We start from the raw sequence: 21,885 nt of genomic DNA on the forward strand, positions 1-21,885 counted from the left end.
ACATTGGATTTTGCAATGGACATGTACTGCTTTGTGCTTTTCTAGCCAAATGTTGCTATGTAATTATTTTATCATTGTACATAAATTGTATTTCATATACAACACAAGCAGCTTAATCCGTTTTATACCAAAATGGCATTCGTTTTATTCTCCCACTAACTCTTCATATGACTGCAGCTATTAATATGATGCAGTAAGGTATTAATTCAATAAAAGACCTGGGACTAGATCTTTGCAGCAACTCACTTCTGCCAAGTCTCAAAATATTATTCTCAAAGCCTAGATTGGCAGCACTTTCTCTAAATTTGCAAGCTGGTTAAAATGAATCTCCTTATTAAGCTCTTAATATGTGGACAGTTACAGACACAGAATTCAAATAAAACACCTCATTTTACAAGTTAACTAAGCACAAAACCACTGAAATCCATTTTATTTTATGGATCAAATTAATGATGGGACTTCCATAAAACTTCCAAGAAATGTTTAAATTGAACACGTTTTGCAGTTGGTGAGAAACACAGAACACTCCTTCCCCAGTAAGTTTCCCAAATTTTCAGCCCCTCCCTTTAAGTAATGAAATTGTATTAAATCTGCTCTCTCAACTCTTCCAGGCTTGATAAAATCTGTCCTGGATACTATTTTGTGAAATAACGTATCAAAAACAGCCAGTAAAAGTAATTGCACTGGTGTTATAGTAGAACAGCTTAAACATCCGTTCGATGTTTCCAGTATAACAGCTGCAGAGAGCAAAATCTTTTTAAATGCTTCTTTAACCCAATAAGAAAAAGTAATTTAAAAACCAGGGTCATCTGTTTTATCTCCACTTTCTACCCTGACTGCACAAAAAGACAGCCACTCATTTATGAGTTACAGAAACATTGGAATATATTTTGAAACACCACCAACAATCTCTGCTTTAAAGCCCATCCAGCAAACTATTTAACATGTGTGAGTTTCAAGCTCATTTTTCCTCACTGAGAAGTAAAGCAAAAACAACTTTACATTTTCCAAATAAAATGCATTTTAAGTGGCAATGATTCATAATACTTCATTACCAACACTTCCCTAGTAAAAACAGTTGTCATAAAAAAAAGATTTTCTTGAATAGAAAGAAAAAAAAAAACCAAAAAGGTTCCTACGAAAGATTATATCCATCCATTTTGGAATGTAAACTCTGAGCACAAATGACAAGCTCAGTTCACATCGTTACAAGTCCCTATTGGGTGCAATCAGAATGGCCTAAAGGGTGAAGAGTAGCGCGGTGATCCCCTGCTTTGGTAGGGAGAATCGCGACTCCTTGAACCAGAACGGGAGCGTGAGTAGCTGTAGCTGATGCTTCTTTCAGGACAAACTCTGATATAGGCTGTTTCACCCTGGAATTCAGAACAGAGAAAACCCAAACATTGGCATAACATCCTGTGGTTAAGGGTTATGAATAAATGAATGCCAAAAATGAAGGCGAGAAACCAATGCACAGAGTGGCTCAGGACTGAAGAGTTTTCATATACAGGCAGGTCAAATCCTATTGCTGCCGTAGGCCAATTCAGATGTGGCCCCTCAGGTCTGCAGAAAAAGGGCTTGTTACGGAACAGCTTAGGCTGCGTAGGCCAACACAGACACGTTTTGTCCCCCTGTAACTAAGAAGGGCGATGATGTCGGATTCCAAAGTTAAGCTATCAGAGGGAGAGATGCAGGCTACTGAAGTCCTTCAGCACAGCTAGGAAAGGTCTTGGTGAATTCTCACCCAGTCCATCTTAACTTAATTCTGTTTCTGCGGTTCAGATTCTTGAAGAAAATTCCATAACAAGCAGCCTCCATCTGTGATTGACTGGGTGGTTGAAGATCAAGCCAGCCACTAGAAGAAGGTGGTTGCAAGTGAAGTAGCAATGCCCCAAGAATAATAACCTGGTTTATAGTAGAGAGATCAAACCACCTTAAGTAGGAAGATCCAAGCACAGGTGGGGAAGATTACTATTAAGTAAGCCATAAAGCTACACAGCTGCTCCTCTGGGAAATATCATTTCAGCTTGCCAATAGAAGGCAAGCTAAGCTTATTGAAACAATCAGCTGGTAGCCAACTTTGTTCACCCACTGGCTGTCAATGGGAGCATGACAAATGAAATCGACTTGACTTGCTCAGATGTTAAAAGCAAGTAATCCAAATGCTCATTTTCCAGGAATAAAGCACAAAACCTAGTTTCTGCTTCAATGTTTTTAACCACACCATCATGGGGCAGGACTCACATAGCCTTGGCAACTCTTAATCTTACAAAGTTTAAGCCACCGTTTCCAAGACTACTGCTAGATTGCCCAGAAGCCTCTTGAAAGAGCATCGCAAAAGGACAGGTTAATGTGCGTTCCTCCATGACTGGCACACACACATGCTCTTCACCCACAGGCAGGAACCCACCTCATGAGATCGGAATTTGGTGTCATCCAGTTTACGCAGTGCATATTCCATATCTTCTTTGCGAAGAAACTCAACCACCCCCATTCCATCTTTCTGAACATCTGCATAGCATACATCACCAGCTTCACGCATATGATCCTTCAGGTCCTGCCAGCTGCCTGATGGAGGAAGCCCTGAGCAGTGAACACAAAACACAAGAGATTGTGTAAAGAGATGTCACTAGTTGCTGAGGCTATGCCAGGCATGGCTGTGGTCCACCATTTCCATAGAGTTCCTGTTCTTTCCAGAGAGTCAGTGCTACAATTAGGGTCCACAGAACAGCAATAAGTTCCACTCCAAAGGGTGAGCCCTCCGTGTCAGCAAGGCAATCCCCTAGGTAGGTCTAGGATTCAAAGTACTGGGTGGTCAGAGGGCTCCTCCTATTTGTCCAATGCAAATTTAATATCACCCTAACTCTGACTGGACAGATTGTACTCCATGTACTCAAAATTAGATTCCCATCCAAGAATGAGGGTCCCATTCTAAGAGTGTTTGGCTCCTTAGATTCCAATAGCTTATCCTTGGGCAGCGAAGCAAGGATACCTGTGTTAGCTATCCACAAGTATGCTATAAAGAAAGATAAAGGGAAGTGAGTTCCCTGTTCCACAGCATATTCTGAAGAAACTAGTATGCTGCTGCTTCCTGGCAGTTTTCAAGAATGCTTCACAACACTCTCTAGTAAGGCAGGTTCTCCCTTCAAGCCAATAACCAGTCCAGGTATCCTCCCTGCCCTCCCAGGCTTCTGTGTGGGAGATGTACACCTGGGGTTGAGCCTTTTCGTCTCCAGGTCCTGCTGCAAAATTGAAATGATTGCATTCAGCAATTTCCTCACCGAGAATTCTCCTATTTCTAGCCACGATACCACAGTCACATGCAGACTTCTTGGCATATTATGTTAGTTTTTAGGAATATTTTTATGGGTTAAGTGGGCCATTCCATATGTTTGGCCAAAGCGTGCCAAATTTTCTTCAGAGACTTGATCACCATGGCAAAACCTTCAAAATACTTCCATTGCTTTCCAGTGAGATTAGGACTTTTTCATTTGTCTCCCAACTCACTAGATAGAGACACCTATTCCAGGTATATCAAGGTTGTTTTGAGGAATCCACAAAGCTCTGAACAGAGGGGATCTAATTTTGGGTTTATTTTCTTTCATAAAGGACACAAATATTGTGCAGCTGTTTCTCAGGTTTTAATAAGACATATTTTGGTTGCACAGCACCAACTAAAGCCTGTTCCTTCTGCCATAAACACTATAAAACCGATCCCTGGTTTTTCTTCCTTCCCTTTGCCCGCCCATATAGTGACCCCCTTTTTGCATCCAAGAGTTCACTCTTGCCTCCAGCTGGAGACGTTTTTGCTCACCATTCATTCAGCATGATGAATCCATAAGCAAGACTTCCTCCATGCATTGAATCAGAAAAGTATAGTGTCCTTTTGCAGTTTTAAAAAGCTCCTCCACAGGGACAGGTTCCGTATTAAGAAAGAAACCATATAATATGGTAATAAGAAGATAATCTTCTCTCCATTACAACTGGAGATTGCATCTGAGGGGTTCCAGTCAATATGAAGTTTAGAAGGAAACATACCTGAAACAAGGACTCGAAATTCAGATCGTCGTGAAGGAGGGCCATTCCTCCCACGAGGCCCCCCACCAAAGCCTCCACCCCGACCTCTGGAAGGTTTAGGAAACTCAACACGGAGACGACACTGGCCATAATCATAACCATTCCTTCTGTAAACCGCATCTTCTGCATCTCTGTGAACAAACAATATATAGCCATGTTTACCATTATCCAAACAATCTAAGAACATGAAAGGTTTTGAAAATTTTGCAGCTTAAGGCTTAAAGTGCAAAACATATACAAGCCTAAAAGAGCTAGAAGCTGCTGGTTTCTACCGTAAGCTGTCAGACATTAGCACATGCCCAAATTCATCTGATTTAATCTAAAATGTTCTTAAGATCAAAGTTCAGAGTTTTAGTATAAGGATTATTCTTTATATTATTTATGTTGTATTGAATAATGTTGTATTCTTGTATGGACTGTACCAGTAGAGGCCAAACCAATTTCATTGTATACATGATGTACAATGACAATAAAGGCTTTGAAATGGAAACTTTTAGAAATATCACAAAAATATGAAGTTCCATCAGGATTTTAGAAATAACCCAAACATGTGAAGTTGATAATTTATCAGAACTGTTACTATTGCAACAGAACTGTTGCAACAAAAATCACAGCATAAAAGAGGGATTGTAAATATTATTCATCCTCAATGCAGATTATTTTTCAAGAACAAATTGAGAAATTTGGGACTTTAGAAGCACCACTGCATAATCACAAAAGCTGCTATACGTTTTATGAATATCAGCAGAATATATGTTGCCACACGATTGTCTTGTGTGTTCAAGATAGTTCTTCAGCAAAATATAATATTTAAGGTATAACTGTTTCAGGAATTACAATAGCCTTGGTAGTGCAGCGGACTAAAGTGCTGTTAAGTAGCACTTAGCTGCCAGCTGCCTGCAATTACTGTGAGTTCAAATCTCACCAGGCTCAAGGTTGACTCAGCCTTCCATCCTTCTGAGGTAGGTAAAATGAGGACCCAGATTGTGGGGGCAATAAGCTGACTTTGTATAAAAAAAGAACACGGCTTGGGGGGGCCGAAAGCCCTACTAAGCAGGTATATACAAAAGTATGAAGGCTATTGCTTAACGCATTGTAAGCCGCCCTGAGTCTCCGGAGACTCCATGCTCCATGCCCTTGAAGTGATGTCCCAGTGCCTGGAGGCTGTGCGGATCTGGATGGGGAGGAACAGGCTCAAGCTCAACCCTTCCAAGACTGAGTGGCTGTGGCTCCCGGCATCCCGATATAGTCAGTTGACTCCATCACTGACTATTGGGGGCAAGTCTTTGGCCCCCACTGAAAGGGCTCGCAATCTGGGCATCCTCCTGGATATGCAGCTGTCCTTGGAGGAACATCTGACGGCTGTAACCAGGGGGACCTTTTGTTAGGTTCGCCTGATTCACCAGTTGCGGCCCTTTCTTGATCGGGATTCCCTGTGCAGTCACTCACGCCCTCGTCACCTCACCTTGACTACTGCAACGCTCTCTACATGGGGCTCCCCTTGAGGAGCACCCGGAGGCTCCAGCTGGTCCAGAATGCAGCAGCGCGGGTAGTGACGGGAGCAGCATGGCGCTCCCATGTAACACCGCTCCTGTGCGAGCTGTACTGGCTCCCGGTGGTCTTCCAGGTGCGCTTCAAGGTGTTGGTTATCACCTTTAAAGCGCTCCATGGCATAGGGCCTAGCTATCTTCGAGACCGCCTGCTGCTACCGACGACATCCCATCGACCCGACAGAGAGGGCCTCCTCGGGGTGCCATCAGCCAAACAGTGCAGGCTGGTGACCCCCAGGGGGAGGGCCTTCTCTGTGGGGGCACCTACCCTCTGGAATCAGCTGCCCCCAGAGATAAGGAGAATCCAAGACTTCAGCGCCTTCCGTCGTGCCCTTAAAACCCATTTTTTTAAGCAAGCCGGGCTGGCTTAAGAAGAAATTTTAAATGTTTTAATTGGTAGTGAGTTTTAATTGGGCCAAATTTATATATTTGTTTTTAACTGTTTTTAATATTTGTACTGCATGTTTTTTAATTTTGGCTGTACACCGCCCTGAATCCTCAGGGAGAAGGGCGGTATAGAAATTTAAAATAAATAAAATAAATAAATAAATTAAATAAATAAATAAATATAAATCGAACCAATAAATAAATAAATAAATAAGTAAATAAATAAATAAATAAATAAAAGTTTCTTTATAAATCTACTTCAATATGCTGTGTGTGAGTGGGTGGCTATATAAATTTATTTAATAAATAAATGACATTTTCAAAAGAAGTGCATGAAAACAATCATCAAATTTATGACTAAGCCAGTCAGTTCAATAAATATTGCCTCCACAGAGAAAATCATTCGAATTTACCCCTGGATGGGGTAGAAAAGAAAATAACTTTCACTAGAGAAAGCCACAGAAGTTGTCATTTAAGTTAAAAAAATGGGAGACAGTGATTATATATTCCATAAATTGGAATGAATTGACCTAAATACAATTATAAATAAAAAAGAATCAAATACTTATAATTGTCAGCTAAATGAAGATCAAAATTACAATAGAGGTGGAAAAAAGAACCAGTGTAAATTTCAATTTGCTTTAATAGATCACAATACTCAAGGCCTCAAATTTAACAATTCTGCTTTGTTCTATCTGGAATAGTAGTCTCTCCTTTTCATAGGATTAGGCTGGTCAGTGGCACAATTAACAGTGTCCATATCTCTAAATCCTAAACTTTGCTGAAGAATTAGAACAGACTTCTTGATGCTAAGAAGAGGCTTCTGAGCCCAAGATGGATGGCCGTCCATTTAGATTGTTCTGGATGTCCACAATCAAGCAGGCAGCTGGAGTATCAACTCTTGTTCTATAAATCATTTTAAACTTTTTTTTTATTGAGAGGCCAATACAACAAATTTTTCTTTGGCTCTTAGTGTCAGGGTTCCAAGTAACACTCCCAACGAAAGAAGACCTCGAGGCTAGGCATTCCTCAAAGTTCCATTTTATTAGTGATATCATACTGGCACCATATGGGAAAACCCGAAATCAGAAAGCTTCCAGGTTTTCCCTACCCAAGTGAAAGTCCAAGTCCCTTCCCCTGCACCCACATGTCCATCACATGGTCCAATCAATGCACCGTCCCGACTGGAGATGCCTCCCAGCCACACCCCTCCAGGTGCAGGGCAGAGTGACCTTGAGGAATGTTATTATGACTGTATATCTCCTCAGCTCCCTACAATCTCCCCCCTCCCAGTTTCCCACAGCACTAAATGTGGCAGGCCTGAAGATCCAATGCCCAAAACAGCTTCCAGGCCTGACACTTTAGTCCAACTTCAGGGTTACAGTAGTGTTTGGTCATTCTTTGTTCTTAGTTTTGCCATGTTATAGATAAGAGTGGCTTTTTATCTGGCTCAGTCCATTTCTTCACTCAGAGAATCCAAGGTCTTCGTCAGCAGAGAATCTTTATTTTTTGCAGCTTTGAACTGGAAGGTAGGAACTTTGGGTGGTGCACAATAAAATGTTAAAATATAAAAACAGTATATAAAAATTAAAAGTTTAGAATTTAAAAAGTGGCACGGATGATTAAAATTTGTTAGAAATTAGTTTAAAAGGCTAACTTGAGTCCCATTTTAATGCCTTTTCAGAAGGCCAGAAGAATAGAGGCTTCTCTCCCCGTGTGTGTGTGTGTGTGTGTGTGTGTGTGTGTGTGTGTGTGTGTGTGTGTGTAGTTGCTGTGGTGTTGAGTAACAAATGGTATTTAAACTCTTCAAATATAGAGTTTGACTCAAATGTGGAATTGAATAAACTCCTACATTTGAAGTATAATGACATTACCTACTCAAAAATATTCACATAATTTGCTTGAGTTAGATAGGTACATTTTTCAAAGCAAATTCAGTATGTACTGGTGAATCCATGCCCAAGTTTCTGCTACACCTACATAGCAAAAACTACCAGTATAGGTAGTCAATTTACAACCATTCATTTAGTGACCGTTCTAAGTTACAACGGCTGTGAAAAAAGTGTCTTATGAATGGTTCTCACACAACCGTTGCAGCACCCCTTCAGTCACATGATCAAAATTTGGATGATTGGCAACTGGCATGTATTTATGACAGTTGCTGTGTCTGGGGTCACGTGATCACTTTTTGCAATCCTCTGACGAAGTCAATGAGGAAGCCAGATTCACTTAACAATGGTGTCACTAACTTAACAACTGTGGGGATTCACTTAACAAGCATGGCAAAAAACATCGTAAAATGAGGTAAAATGCACTTAACTATCTCGCTTAGCAACAGAAATGTTGGGCTCAATTGTGGTCATAAATTGAAGATTACCTGTAACTCAATTAAACTGAATCTCTAGCCACCCTAGCCACTGTATCAGATTTAAAAGAAAAAAATAATTAATTAAAATTTGGCCACAATATGTATTTCAGTTACTTTTTCTTTTTTAAAAAAAAATTTATAAACTTTATTAATACAGATAAAGAAAAAACACAGTAAACACAAATGACAAAAACAAAACAAAAATATACATTATACAATAAACAGTTATAAATAGTCAATCAATTGAAGCATCTGTTTCGTAATGGTCTTTTCAGTAATAGTTTTCTTATTCCCTTAAATCCTAAAATAATAGTTTCTTATTACTTCTTTATCCTCTCCTCTTTTACTCTCTAAGACTTCTGGTCTGTATGTTATATGTTTAAATTATACCTTCGCATTCTAAAATTCTTTTTGAAAGTTTATTCGCCCGAAGGGAAGTAACTATATGCATATTTGTACTTCTATCTAATTTCTGATTATATTTCTTCCATAACAGCCTTATGCCATTGATACCAATTATTCCAGACTTTATAAAATTCAGAGTCTTCTTTTTCCTTTAACTCTTTTGTCAGTCTGTCCATTTCCGCACATTGTGTAATTTTATCTATTATTTCTTCTTCCGTTGGGATTTTTTCCGCCTTCCAATTTTTAGCATATATTATCCTTGCTGCCGTTAAGATATGAGTTAACAAGTATTTTATTTCTTTGGGGTAAGATTTTGTGAAGATTCCTAACAGAAAAGTTTCGGGTTTCTTATCTATTTGTAGTTTAGTGATTTGATCTAGCCATTTCTTGATAGTGGACCAAAATTTTTTTGCCGCTGGGCATGTCCACCATAGATGGTAAAAAGTGCCTTGTGGATTCTTACATTTCCAACACACCGAACTATTTTTTGGGTTTATTTTGGCCAATCTTGTAGGTGACATATGCCACCAATAAAACATCTTTAGCTGGTTCTCCTTGTATGCCACCGCCAGTGTTGTTTTTGTATTCGTTTGCCAAAGTTCTTCACATCTCTCCAATTCTATTGAGTATTTAAAATTTTGCATCGTATGTTTAACTATTTCCTCCTCCATCTTATAACTTAACAGAAATTTGTAAATTTTACTGATTAATTTCTCTCCTGAATCTAGTATAATTTTGTCTAGTTCCTGTTTTTCTTTACATATTTCATATGTTTTTATATAATCCTTGTGTTTGGATTGTATCTGAGAGAAGGTCCACCAGTCAATTTCTCTATTTAATTCTATCTCCAATTGTTGTTTGGGTTTCAGTTTCCCTTGATGGTCAATTAAATCTTTGTATCTAATTATATTCTTGGGTTCTGTTAGATTTGGGTGTTTTAGAGCTTCTGAAGGTGAAAACCAAGTCGGGATTTTTACATATTGTTTTTTAGTTTTTAACCAAATTGATAATAAAGCATTTCTAAGTGTATGTATGTGTATGTCTTATATTTTTCATCCCATAAAAAGGAATGCCACCCTGTTTGTAAATCATGGCCTTCAATGGTTAGTATTCTACTGTTAACCAACTCCATCCAGTCTTTAACCCACACTAGTCCTGCTACTTGGTAATAAAGTTCCCAATCCGGGAGTGCTATTCCTCCTCTTTCTTTGGAAACTTTGGATAAAATTTTAATTTTATCCGTGGGCGCTTCTCCTGCCATATAAATTTAGAAATACCGTATTTTCTGGCGTATAAGACTGGGCGTATAAGACGACCCCCGAATTTTCCTGTTTGGGCTATACTCACCGTATAAGACTACCCCTCTTCCAACGCACACCAAATAAAAATTAAAAAAACATCAACTGGCTCACCCACAATGTAAAGGCAGCTGTGTTAGACCCAAAATGGCCCCTGAAACAAGCAGGAACCTCACACAGCCACAAAAAGCCCCAAAACCCAACTCTCACACTTTACAAACACAAAATTCCACATACAGCTTTGTGAGATTTTGTGTGTTTGTGTAGTTTTTTTTTTTTTTTTTAATTTGATTTATATGCCGCCCTTCTCCGGAGACTCAGGGCGGCTTACAATGCGTTAAGCAATAGCCTTCATTCTTTTTTATGTTTTATACAAAGTCAGCTTATTGCCCCCACAAACTGGGTCCTCATTTCACCTACCTTAGAAAGGATGGAAGGCTGAGTCAACCTTGAGCCTTGGAGAGATTCGAACCAGCAGAAATTGCAGGCAGCTGTGTTAATTACAGGGTGCACTAAACCCCTGTACTATCAAGGCTAGTTAGAGTGAAACACTACAAAAACATACTAAATCTCAGAAAGCTGCACAAATATTATTTTATTTTATTTTAATTTTTATATGAAAGCTAAATTTAAAACTTCCTAAACTTTAAATGGCTAGGTCTAAAAAAGAACAACTAAAAAAAACCCCAATTAACTATTTTTTTTAAAGATCCCAAAGGGGAAAAAAAACTTACCCAATAGAACAGGGGTCTCCAACCTTGGCAACTTTAAGACTTGTAGCCTTCAACTCCCAGAATTCCTCAGCCAGCTTTGTTTTGCTGGCTGAGGAATTCTGGGAGTTGAAGTCCACAACTCCCTGCCTGCTTGATTGCAGGCAGGGAGTTGCTTGCTGATGGAATGGATTCAGGCAAGCAAAGCAAGGCAAGCAGCTAAGGCAGTGGTTCTCAACCTTCCTAATGCCGCGACCCTTTAATACAGTTCCTCATGTTGTGGTGACCCCCAATGATAAAGTTATTCCTAAAACCATCAAAAATATGTGTTTTCCGATGGTCTTAGGCCAGGGGTACCCAACCTTTTGGACCTCAGGGACCACCAACTTCATAATTTTAAATTTCGCGGACCACTAATACGAATCCAGTGCGCCACTTGCTGAAGCACCTGGACTCCCAGTACGGGATGGGGTCCTTCAGGCACTCCCTCCTCTCTGTCTCCCACTCTTTCTCTCTCATTCTCTCTTTCTCTCGCTCTCATTTTCGCTTTCTCTCTCTCTCTCCCTTTCTTTCTCTCCCACTTTCTCATTCTTTCTCTCTCCCCCTCCCCCACTCTTATTCTTTCTCTCTCTCTCTCCCACTCTTTCTCATTCTTTCTCCACCCTTTCTCTCTTTTTCCCAATCTCTTTCTCTCCCCCCACTCTTTCTCTTTCTGTCCCCCTTTCTCTCCCCCCACTTTCTCTTTCTGATTCTCTCATTCTGATTCTTTCATTTTGTCTCTCATTCTCTTGATTCTTTGATTCTCTTTCATTCTGTCTGTCTCTCATTCTCTCTCTCTCTCTGATTCTGTCTTTCATTCTCTTTCATTGTCTTTCTCTCTCTTTCATTCTTTGTCTCTTTCTCTCTGTCTCATTCTGATTCTCTCTCTCATTCTTTCATTCTTTTCTCTTTCTCTCTCTGTCTCATTCTGATTCTCTCTGATTCTCTCTTTCATTCTTTGTCTCTTTCTCTCTCTGTCTCATTCTGATTCTCTCTCTTTCTCTTTCTTTCTCTCTCTCTCTCATCTCATGGGCCAGCCAGTGTCTTGGGGCTGAGAGGAAGTCAAGCATCTCCCTGAGAGACTGAGGGCCGGAAGAAGTGTGCGAGCGAAGCACTGCTTGAACTTGTGTGGCATGAGCATTCGCCTTGGTATATTTGCGCCAGCCGATGGCCAAGGCAGCCCTCATCTCTCTGCTGAAAGTGCAGCATCAGGATTCTGCCTTGGTATATTTGCGGCGCAAGGCAGCCTTCGTTTCCTGCTGCTTGGGACTCAGAGTGGTAAATGGTGACTGGTCCGGGGAGCAGCTGGATTTTGCTCTCCATTGCGGACGCCAGATCAGACCCCTGCAAGCTCTCATCTTTCGAGGAGCGCTCCCTGAAGTGGCACTGGAAACTTTGGTTGGGCTCCTCCAGAGACGAGAGCTTGCAGGGGGCCGATCAGGTGTCTGCAATGGAAAGCAAAATCCAGGTTCTTCTCTCTGCTGTGAAGCTCTGCGCAGCAACCAGCTGGGTCCAGCATTGAGCAGCATGCAGCCTTGACGAGATCGGCACAGCTTCCCGAATCTGAGTTGCTGGCGCTGACTGATGACGCTACGGGAGCGCCGACAACATTGACAGGAAGCTGTGCCGATCTCACCAAGGCTGCATGCCGCTCAATGCTGGAACCAGCTGGTTGCTGCGCGGAACTTCACCCAGGCATCCAGGGGGATATTAACGACGCTCCGACTTCCCCAGCTGACCCCCAGTGATGGCGAGCCCCAGCTGGGACTGCGTGAAGCTCCGCACAGCAACCAGCTGGTTCCAGCATTGAGCGGCATGCAGCCTTGACGAGATTGGCACAGCTTCCTGTCAATGTCGGCGCTCCCGTAATGTCATCAGTCAGCGCCAGCAACTCAGATTCGGGAAGCTGTGCCGATCTCGTCAAGGCTGCATGCCGCTCAATGCTGGAACCAGCTGGTTGCTGCGCGGAGCTTCACCCAGGCATCCAGGTGGATATTACCGACGCTCCGACTTCCCCAGACAGGTGGGGCTCGCCATCACTGGGGGTCAGCTGGGGAAGTCGGAGCGTCGGTAATATCCCCCTGGATGCCTGGGACGGCGGGGGAAGATCCGCGTAGCAACCAGCTGGGTCCAGCATTCAGCGGCATGCAGCCTTGACGAGATCGGCATAGCTTCCCCTCAATGTTGTCGGTGCTCCCGTAGCATCATCGGTCAGCGCCAGCAACTCAGATTCGGGTACCCGGCATATAAGACGACCCCCGACTTTTGAGATGATTTTCCTGTTAAAAAGTCGTCTTACACGCCGGAAAATACGGTAGTCTTATTTAAATTCACAAAAAAAATTATTCTAATTTAATATTGCTGAGCACATTGTAAGCCGCCCTGAGTCTCCGGAGAAGGGCGGCATATAAATCAAATTAAAATATATATATATATATAGAACAACCTGGAACAAATACAGCAGTTTTGGTAATATGTTCATTGTGATAGTGGAGATTCTTCCCATGAATGAGATTTGTAAATTCTTCCAAGTGTCCGGGTCTTTTTTTATCTGTGTTATTAATTTGTCATAATTATTTTCTTTTATAGAGAGAGTTCTTGGTGACAGCCAAATGCCTAGATATTTAATTTTATTAGTCACTTGAATTTGTATGCTTTTTTCCAGTTCTATCTCCTGGGTTTTTGTTAGATTTTTAACTGGTAACTTTGATTTATTTCTATTTATCTTTAAACCTCGCCATAATCTTCTATTTTCTTAAGGAGTTTTGGTGTTACTTCTAGTGGTTCTTCAACTATGAGTACAAGATCGTCAGCGAAAGCCTGAGTCTTGTATTCTTCTTGTCTCACTTTTAATCCTTTAATTTCTTGATCCTCCCTAATATTTTTTAACAGGATCTCCAAAGATAAGATATACAATAGAGGAGAGAGTGGACAACCTTGTCTGACCCCTTTTGTTATGACAAATTGGCCTGTCATATCGTCATTCACAATTACCTTTGCTGTTTGTTTTGTGTATATTTTCCCTATAATATTTTCCAAATTTGGTCCAAATTGCATATTCTTTAACTGTTCTTTTAGGAATTTCCAATTTAGGTTATCAAATGCTTTTTGGGCATCAAGGAAAACCAGCGCAAATTGTTTCTCCGGATGGGCTTCGTAGTATTCAAGTGCGTTTAATATCACTCTCATATTATTCCTAATTTGGCGACCGGGTAGGAATCCATTTTGGTCCAGATGGATGTAATTATTCAATACTTTTTTAAATCTTTCAGCTATAATTATGGCAAACACTTTATAATCTGTGTTTAGTAAAGATATCGGTCTGTAGTTCTGGATTAGTTGAGGATCAGTATCTTCCTTAGGTATGATGGTAATTATTGCCTCCGTCCAGATCTGTGGGATTTTTGCCTTCTCTAGGGCCTCATTATATACCTCCAACATGATTTCTACTATTGTTTCTTGCACTGACTTATATAATTCCCCCGGAAGTCCATCAGGTCCCGGAGTTTTGTTGTTTTTTTAATTTTTTCAGTGCTGTATCCAATTCTAACTTAGTTATCGGTCTATTTAATATTTCTCTTTGTTCGTCTCTGATGGGAGGCATATCCGATCTTTGTATATATTGTTTTATCTTTTCTATTTCTACTTCTTCTTGTTTGTATAAATTGATATAGAATGTCTGGATGATTTCTTTTTTCTCTTTCCTATTGTAGTGAATTTCCCCGTTTGAGTCTCTAAATTGGTATATCATTCTTTTATCTCTGTTCTTTTTCAATTTGTAGGCCAGCCATCTTCCTGTTTTGTTCGCAAATTCAAAATAGTTCTGCTTGGCCATTTTTATTTTTTGTGCCAGTTCTTTTTGGTCCATCAAATTTAAATTGTTTTATTGTTTTCCACTCTTCCTTTATCTTTTTATTTTGGGGTTGCTGTTGGAGTTTATATTCTATATTTTTAAAATCTTCCTGAAGTTTATTTAGCTGTTGCTTTCTTTATTCTTTTCCCCAGTATACGCTATAGTCAAACCCCTTATAAATGCTTTTGCAGTGTCCCATGTATTCTGAATAGAGGTATCCTCTTTCTTGTTTATTTAAAAAAACCAATCTAATTCTTTTTCTATCATTCCTTTGAATTCTTTTTGTTTACAAATTCTCTGATTCATTGTCCATCTTCTGAATCTTTTAACTCCTTTCCAATTCACAAGTATTGGGTTGTGGTCTGCCCACTGATTCGCTTCTATTTCTATTTTATCCACACCATTTCTGATATTTGTGGTCATCCACGCCATGTCGATCCTTGACCAGGATTGGTGGGGATGGGAATAGAAAGTAAATTGGTTCTGATCTTCATGGGTTTCCCTCCAGACGTCTCTCAAATTTAGTTCCCTGGTCATGTCGAAGAATTCTTTAGGAAGAGTCTCTTTTTTTTTCTTATTCTTTTTACTCGTTTTATAATCCTTTTTCACATCTACTATCGCGTTATAATCACCAATTAGACAGATATCTTCGTGTTCCAGCTCCACTATTTTATTATGAATGCCTTTAAAAAATTCATGTTGATTTTGATTCGGTGCGTATATCACTACTAGTAGTATTTTTCTTGTTTTCCACTATTAGTTCAGTCATAATTATTCTGCCCTCTTCATCCACATATATTAATTTCGAACGGATCCAATCTTTAACATTTACCGCCATTCCTCTATTCTTTTTTGAGGTCAAGGATGTATATAATTTCCCTAGTTTGGAATTTTCTAAGATTTTTTGGTATCTTTTTTTTTAATATGTACTTCCTGAAGACACGTCACATCTGCTTCTATTTTTCGTAATTTTGCAAAAGTTTGGGATCTTTTTTTTGGTGCATTTAAACCATTAATATTTACAGAAAAAAGTTTCAGGGCCTCTTCCATTATCTGATGTTACTGTTTTTTTGTGTGCCTTGTTTCCATCCGTATCTTCGTCCTCGCACCTTCTCTCTCCTCTCTTTCTTTTCCTTGTCTTGTTCTTACTTCCTTCTCTTTTATTACCTCTAGTTGAGCTTCTTCTTGGCTTCCACTTTCTATTTCCTCTTTGCTGTCTTGGTCTTCTTCCTGGTTAAAGTGTGAATCATAAAATTCTCTTGCTTTCTCTATTGTATCTATTTTGTATTTTTTATCATCCACCATGGCCAGGATCCCTTCCGGTATTAGCCATCTGAAGGCTATGTTGTGTCTGTTCAGCTGCTTGGTTAGGAACTGGTATTATTCTCTCTGATTCCTGATTCTTTGGGGTATTTGTTTTAGGACTATAATTTCTTTGCCTTTGTATGTCAACGTCCCTCCTCTGGATTTCGCATATACCTCGTCCCTAATTGATCTTTTTGAGAATCTGATGTGTACTTCTCTTGCCAGACGATGCCTCCTTATGTAGTTTGTATGGACACGATAGGTTTCATCTATTTGTCCCTGTATATCCAGCTTGTCTTTTTCTGTTATTTCTGCTATTATCTTGCCCATTTTCCCACCAAGATCCTCATCTCCCTCTTCTGCAATATTTTGGAACCGCAAGAAGTATGAAGCCTTTTCCATCTCGAGGGTTGCTAGGGAGTCGGACAGTTCTTTATTAATTTGAGCTGTTTTCTGTTCCATTCCCTCTACTTTCGTCTCTACTGAAACTATTTTGGCTTCTGCTATCCTAATCCTTTGTTCATTTTCGATTATTGATATTTTAATATCCTCCCGAACATCTCCAATTTCATTTATAATTTCTGTGTGAAGTAATCTCATTTCTTCCTGGTTCTCTGCTATTTTTTCTTGTGTTTTTAGTAACGTTTCCTGTATCATCGAGAACATACTTTGCATGGTATTTAAAGTCATTTCAGTTTTTTCTTTCTCCTTTTCTTTCCCTACCATACTGTCTAATGTTTTTTGTTGCATTGGTGATGCTACCAACGTTGTAGTATTTATAGCTGGTTTTTTCCCTGTTTTCGTTATGGTAGATATTGTTGACATCTTTAGTGCTCGGAAGCAGCTTTCCCAGGTTAACATATAATTCTTAAACACTGAGTTTCTATCCTCTATTTCTATAACTTCTTTAGCTGGATTTCTATTCTTATTTATTTATTTATTTATTTTTATCAAATTTCTATACCGTCCTACTCCCGAAGGACTCAGGGCGGTGAACAGCCACGATAAAATACAGATAAAACAAATATTTAAAAAATCCCTTAAAATTATTAAATATTTTGGCCGAAACACAGATTAAAACATCCAATTTATAAAATCACACAAATTAAAAATTTAAAAGAGGAGTGTTAGGCCAGGCCAGCCTGCTGAAATAAAAAAGTTTTGAGAGCACGACGAAACGGGCGCAGGTCCGGGATCCTCGGTATCTCTGGGGGGAGCTCGTTCCAGATGGTAGGTGCCCCCACAGAGAAGGCTCTCCCCATGGGGGCCGCCAGTCGACACTGTTTGGCCGACGGCACCCTGAGAAGCCCCTCTCTATGGGAGCGTACTGGTCAGTGAGAGGCTATTGGTAGCAGAAGGCGGTCTCATAAATACCCCGGTCCGATGCCATGGAGCGCTCTAAAGGTGGTAACCAAAACCTTGAAGCGCACCCAGAAGACCACCGGGAGCCAGTGCAGCTCGCGCAGGAGGGGAGTCACATGGGAGCGCCATATCGCTCCCATAACCACCCATTCTTAATCAGACTTTAATTCCAGTGATTTTTTACTAGACAGCCCACTATACTAAATCAATAATTAATTAGTATTCAATCAATATTCAATTCAATCAATTATCACAATAAAAAAATCTTAGTTAAATTTCATTCAATCCCCTTTTTTTTGATTCTATAAAATCTTAACACAATCTGTACTTAAGCCTTATAAATTAAATAATTTAATATGTAGATGAGGTACTTCTTTACCACTTTAAAATGTCTAATATCTATGCAATCTATACAATGTATCCAAGCTTTTGGCAGATAAAAAATAAAGAGAGATTTCTCCCCCGTTTTTTTATCGTACTTAGCGTTATTAGTCCAATCCCTTCAGTGACTTAAGTATGGCTGCTCCTGCTTTCTGTTCAAAACAGCTTTTCTTCCCTTTCGTCTTATCACTGCAGTCCTCAATGACACCAATAGGTGACTTAGCGTTCTTCAGCTCGCCTTAAAACTCAGAGTTCCGTTGCTTTTTAATTTGTCTTCTTCTTTCGTGCTTGTTCCACCACCACTCGGTTGCTTTTCAAAGTCTTAGAGACCCTCGTTCAGTCCAGCTTAGTCACTCCACGAGGTTATAATCCCTCTCGCAGCTGCTCCGACCTGGCTTGCGCGCTCCTCTTTTAAATCGCCGCCACCGGTTGATTCGTCAGCTTGCGCCCCTTCTCCTCTGCGTTTCTCTTCGTCTTGCCACTTCTAGGGATTTTCCGCTCCACTCTGCCACTCGAAACCGCTTTCTCCTTTTGGCTTCGCACTAGATGGCTGCCATCGCTCCTGTCCGCCCGAGGGGCAGGCTTCTTCTCCAGTAGATTAGGGGGGTTTGTCTCGTTTCCTCTCCGACGCTAGCGCTGCGTCTAGAGGCTTTAAGGCTTCCCCTCTTGTTTCCCGATCTCTAAGGGATCGGAAAAGCTCATAAAGAGCTTCTATTGAAGAATCTTTGGGTTCCAGAAGCAGCAGCTGCCGTTTCCTCACCCGCTCGCGATGTCGTCACCCCCGGAAGTCTCAGTTACTTTTTTATTGGGTGGAATCCAAATCGTATTATTCTATTTTGCTATCAAGCACTCTGTAAGTGATTAGAATGTTCCAGATCTACAGACACTCAAACAATAATCAATACTATATCCAGACCTCTATCTGTACAGCATTAGCCACAAATTGGCCATAATAGATTTATTTTTCTTTGATTGACCATGACCAAGGTAGAAAATGACATATTTACTCTGTATTTTCTTTAATTTATGGCCTAAAAAGGAAACACCATTTTAACATTCCTATCATTGCAAGTTAAAACTATGGAATATATTTCAGAAAATGAGGGAATAGAAAGAAGTGACTTTCACAAGGTAATTGTTTTCTTATATATAAACAGGTGGGATAAAAGTCTTATAAGTGAAGGTAACAAACTTATCTAGTACTCATGCTTCCTATTTTTATATTTTTTGAGAGGAAAATCATAGTGGTGAAAGAGTGGCAGCTCTTTCATTTCAAAGTTACAGGATGCCAAGAGTTAAGCTCTTTTCTGCACTTACACAGCACCAACAAATTATACTGCTAAGTACTATTTTTTGTACAGCTAGTTCGTACAGCAAGTAGAATATAGCTATTAACAAGAGTGAGGTGTGCTATACAAAGAAAATTATCCTTTTCAGAGAAGACGCAGAAGACAGGCACACAGGAAATGCAACATACTTTCCCCATTTTGAGTGTGTTGGAAGGGGTCAATAGTGTTCCCATTAGAGTAAACTTAATTGTTTGAGCAAATCTCGCAAAAAAGAGAGGGGGGCATTTAAGGTTTGAGGAAAGCAAACATGATGGAAGTTTAAGTCATTCAGTAATGGAAACTTCAGCGTCTCTGAGGAGGGCATGTCGAGACAAAGTGGATGTAGGGAAAAACATCTGCTTTTATAATGAACAGACTGTAGGGACCGAATGCTTTTCTTGCCTGGGTCAAAATGTGAAGATATATGTAAAAAGCACAGCTGTTCTTTTTCCATCTATCTTCGCATTTTCACATACACAAGACTTCACATAAATGCACACAAGACTGCGTTAAGGTTTCCAAGATTACATTTCATATGAACGGTATAGTTCAACAGAATTTAACATATTTTTTTTAAAATCACTATGCTTGCATTGTAAACATGGGCCAAAGAAGTCTCTTTGTTAAGGGGCACAGAATACTTAATGCTTCTGGCACAAAACCTACTAGACTGAACCAATAAGCTGCTTACTGATGCCAAGATGCTCCTGTAAAACAAAGAAGCACCACTACATCCCCATTTGCGTTATTGTTATTACTGTAGAAGAGTCCCAGCACCCAGATGATCCAGAGAAAGGTAAACAGAATCAGTGGAGGCAAATCTGTTCAGAACATGAGAGACCATCACAAATCTTTCCCCCCCACCTCAAGTCAACGGCAAATCAAGCTTTGCCTGGAATATTATCTACCACCACTACTTTTCAAGATTGTTCCCAAAATGCTTTGAATATTCTTGTTGCATTGTACAGTGCAAATGCCCATTTGCATCTCATTCTATTTCTATTGATTGCAGAAGATTGGTTGAATGTACAGTTTTTATTTTTCATAACCGCCCTACCAAACTGATATTGATAAACATATCAAAGTACTGTATACAAAAACCACCCTACCCAATATTGAGAAAACATCCAGAAGCGAAGCAGCACTGCCATGCAGACCAAACAAAGATGCACACACACAGTTTTTGGAGCCAGGTCGTATTTTCTCACACAGGCACATGAACAGAAACTCTGACTTCTCTACTTGTGGAATTCCTGTCAGTCACCTGAAGGATCCTGGGCTGGGAAAAGTGATACTTGTGTTTCTGCCGAAAATAAGACCCTGTCTTATATTTTTCTGAATCCTGAAATAAGCGCTTGGCCTTATTGCCATGCGCTCAAAAGCCTGATTGGGCTTATTATCAGGGGATGTCTTATTTTGGGGGAAACAGGGTATGTATGTATATTATATAGATATATACACACACACACACATATATATATAAAAGTTTTGGCATATTTGGGTCTTTTCCCATGTAAGATTGAGAGTATCTTGGTGATGTTTCAAGGAGGTCCCACTATATATATATATATATATATATATATACACACACACACACACATACATATATCACATCCCCAATGGCAACAAATCCCTTTTTCAAATGAAGACCGACAAGAGTGTGTGTGTGTGCGCACTTGTCAGTCTGTATTTGAAAAGGGATCAGTTGCCTTGTTGCCGTTGGGGACGGAGCTTAAATGTGTTTTCAGAGCTGCTTCCATGCCCGCAGCGCTGTAAACAGGCGGATTTAAAACGCGCCTCGGTTGGAGGGCGCCGCTGGGCGCGCGCGATCCTTCTCTGCAAGTTCTTTGTACGCGATCCAAGCGAATCCCCCCTCAGTTTCAGGGCTGGCAGCCAGGTAGGATGATGCGAGGCTTCGCCCGGGCGGCCTCCTCGCCGTTGCAGCCCCGGTCGATCGCCCCCCCACCCCAGCGGATGGCGGATGGGCGGTGCAGCCCAGGCCCAGCGGGGTCTCCCTCCCCTCCCTCAAGAGACCCCCGCCAGGGCGGGTCGGGGCCGCGCAGCGGGAGCGCGCGCGGGGCAACTGCGGCTGGGCCGCGGCGCAGGCGGGAAAGGCCGCCCTCCTCCCTCCCCCCCCCCGTCTCCTCACGCACCGCGGGTCCTCGAAGCGCACGAAGGCGAAGGGCACCAGGCCGCGCTTGCTCTTCAGCTCGATGTCGCGGATGCGGCCGTACTTGTAGAAGAGCTCCTCTAGGTCCTTCTCGCGCACGTCGGGAGGCAGGTTGCCCACGTAGATGCGGCCGTCGCCCCCGGCGCTGCTTCCCCCGCGGCCTCCACCGCCGCCGCCGCCGCCGCCGGAAAACCCGGGCCCGTCCCCGTAATCCATCATGTCCCGGCCCCAGCCCCCGGACATCTCGCCCGCCCGCCTTTCTCCCGCGCTCGGCGACCGCTGCAGGCTCCACGCACGGCCTTCCCTCAGGAGCCGCCTGACGGAGGGCAGAAAAGGGGAACGCGGCGCCCGCCTTAAAGGGGAGGAGGGAGCGGCCGCGCGCCGGAAGCTGGCCCGGCCTGGCAGACAGGGGTCGCAGGGCGCATGCTCGGAGGAGCTCGCGCCCACCTCGCCCGAAAACGCTGGGGGAATTGGCGCGCGGGGCGGGACTTCCGGCCCCCATGGAAAGGGGCCCGGCTTTGGCTGGAAGAGGTCCGCGTCCCCGCCAGCCCCGCGTTTAAAGTCTGCCTCTTCCCGGCTGTGCGGGTGATTTTAGAATAGAATAAAATATAGAATATTTAGAATAGAAGAATGGAGTGGAGTAGAAAATGAA

At 41.5% G+C, this 21,885-nt stretch overlaps 1 protein-coding gene across 1 annotated transcript; it reads right to left on the reverse strand.

The window, feature by feature from the left end:
• Window positions 1-403: 403 nt before the first annotated feature.
• Window positions 404-21,810, reverse strand: SRSF9 (serine and arginine rich splicing factor 9). The gene is made up of 4 exons (XM_034438458.3): window positions 21,217-21,810; window positions 4,039-4,208; window positions 2,411-2,583; window positions 404-1,373 (listed from the first exon to the last, which is right to left on the reverse strand). The coding sequence occupies exons 1-4, from the start codon at window positions 21,474-21,476 to the stop codon at window positions 1,230-1,232; spliced, it is 747 nt and encodes a 248-aa protein (XP_034294349.1). The 5' UTR covers window positions 21,477-21,810; the 3' UTR covers window positions 404-1,229.
• Window positions 21,811-21,885: the final 75 nt, after the last annotated feature.

Source organism: Pantherophis guttatus, chromosome 17 (genome assembly GCF_059756535.1).
Source record: "Pantherophis guttatus breed Tessera chromosome 17, ASM5975653v1, whole genome shotgun sequence".
Taxonomy (NCBI): domain Eukaryota; kingdom Metazoa; phylum Chordata; class Lepidosauria; order Squamata; family Colubridae; genus Pantherophis; species Pantherophis guttatus.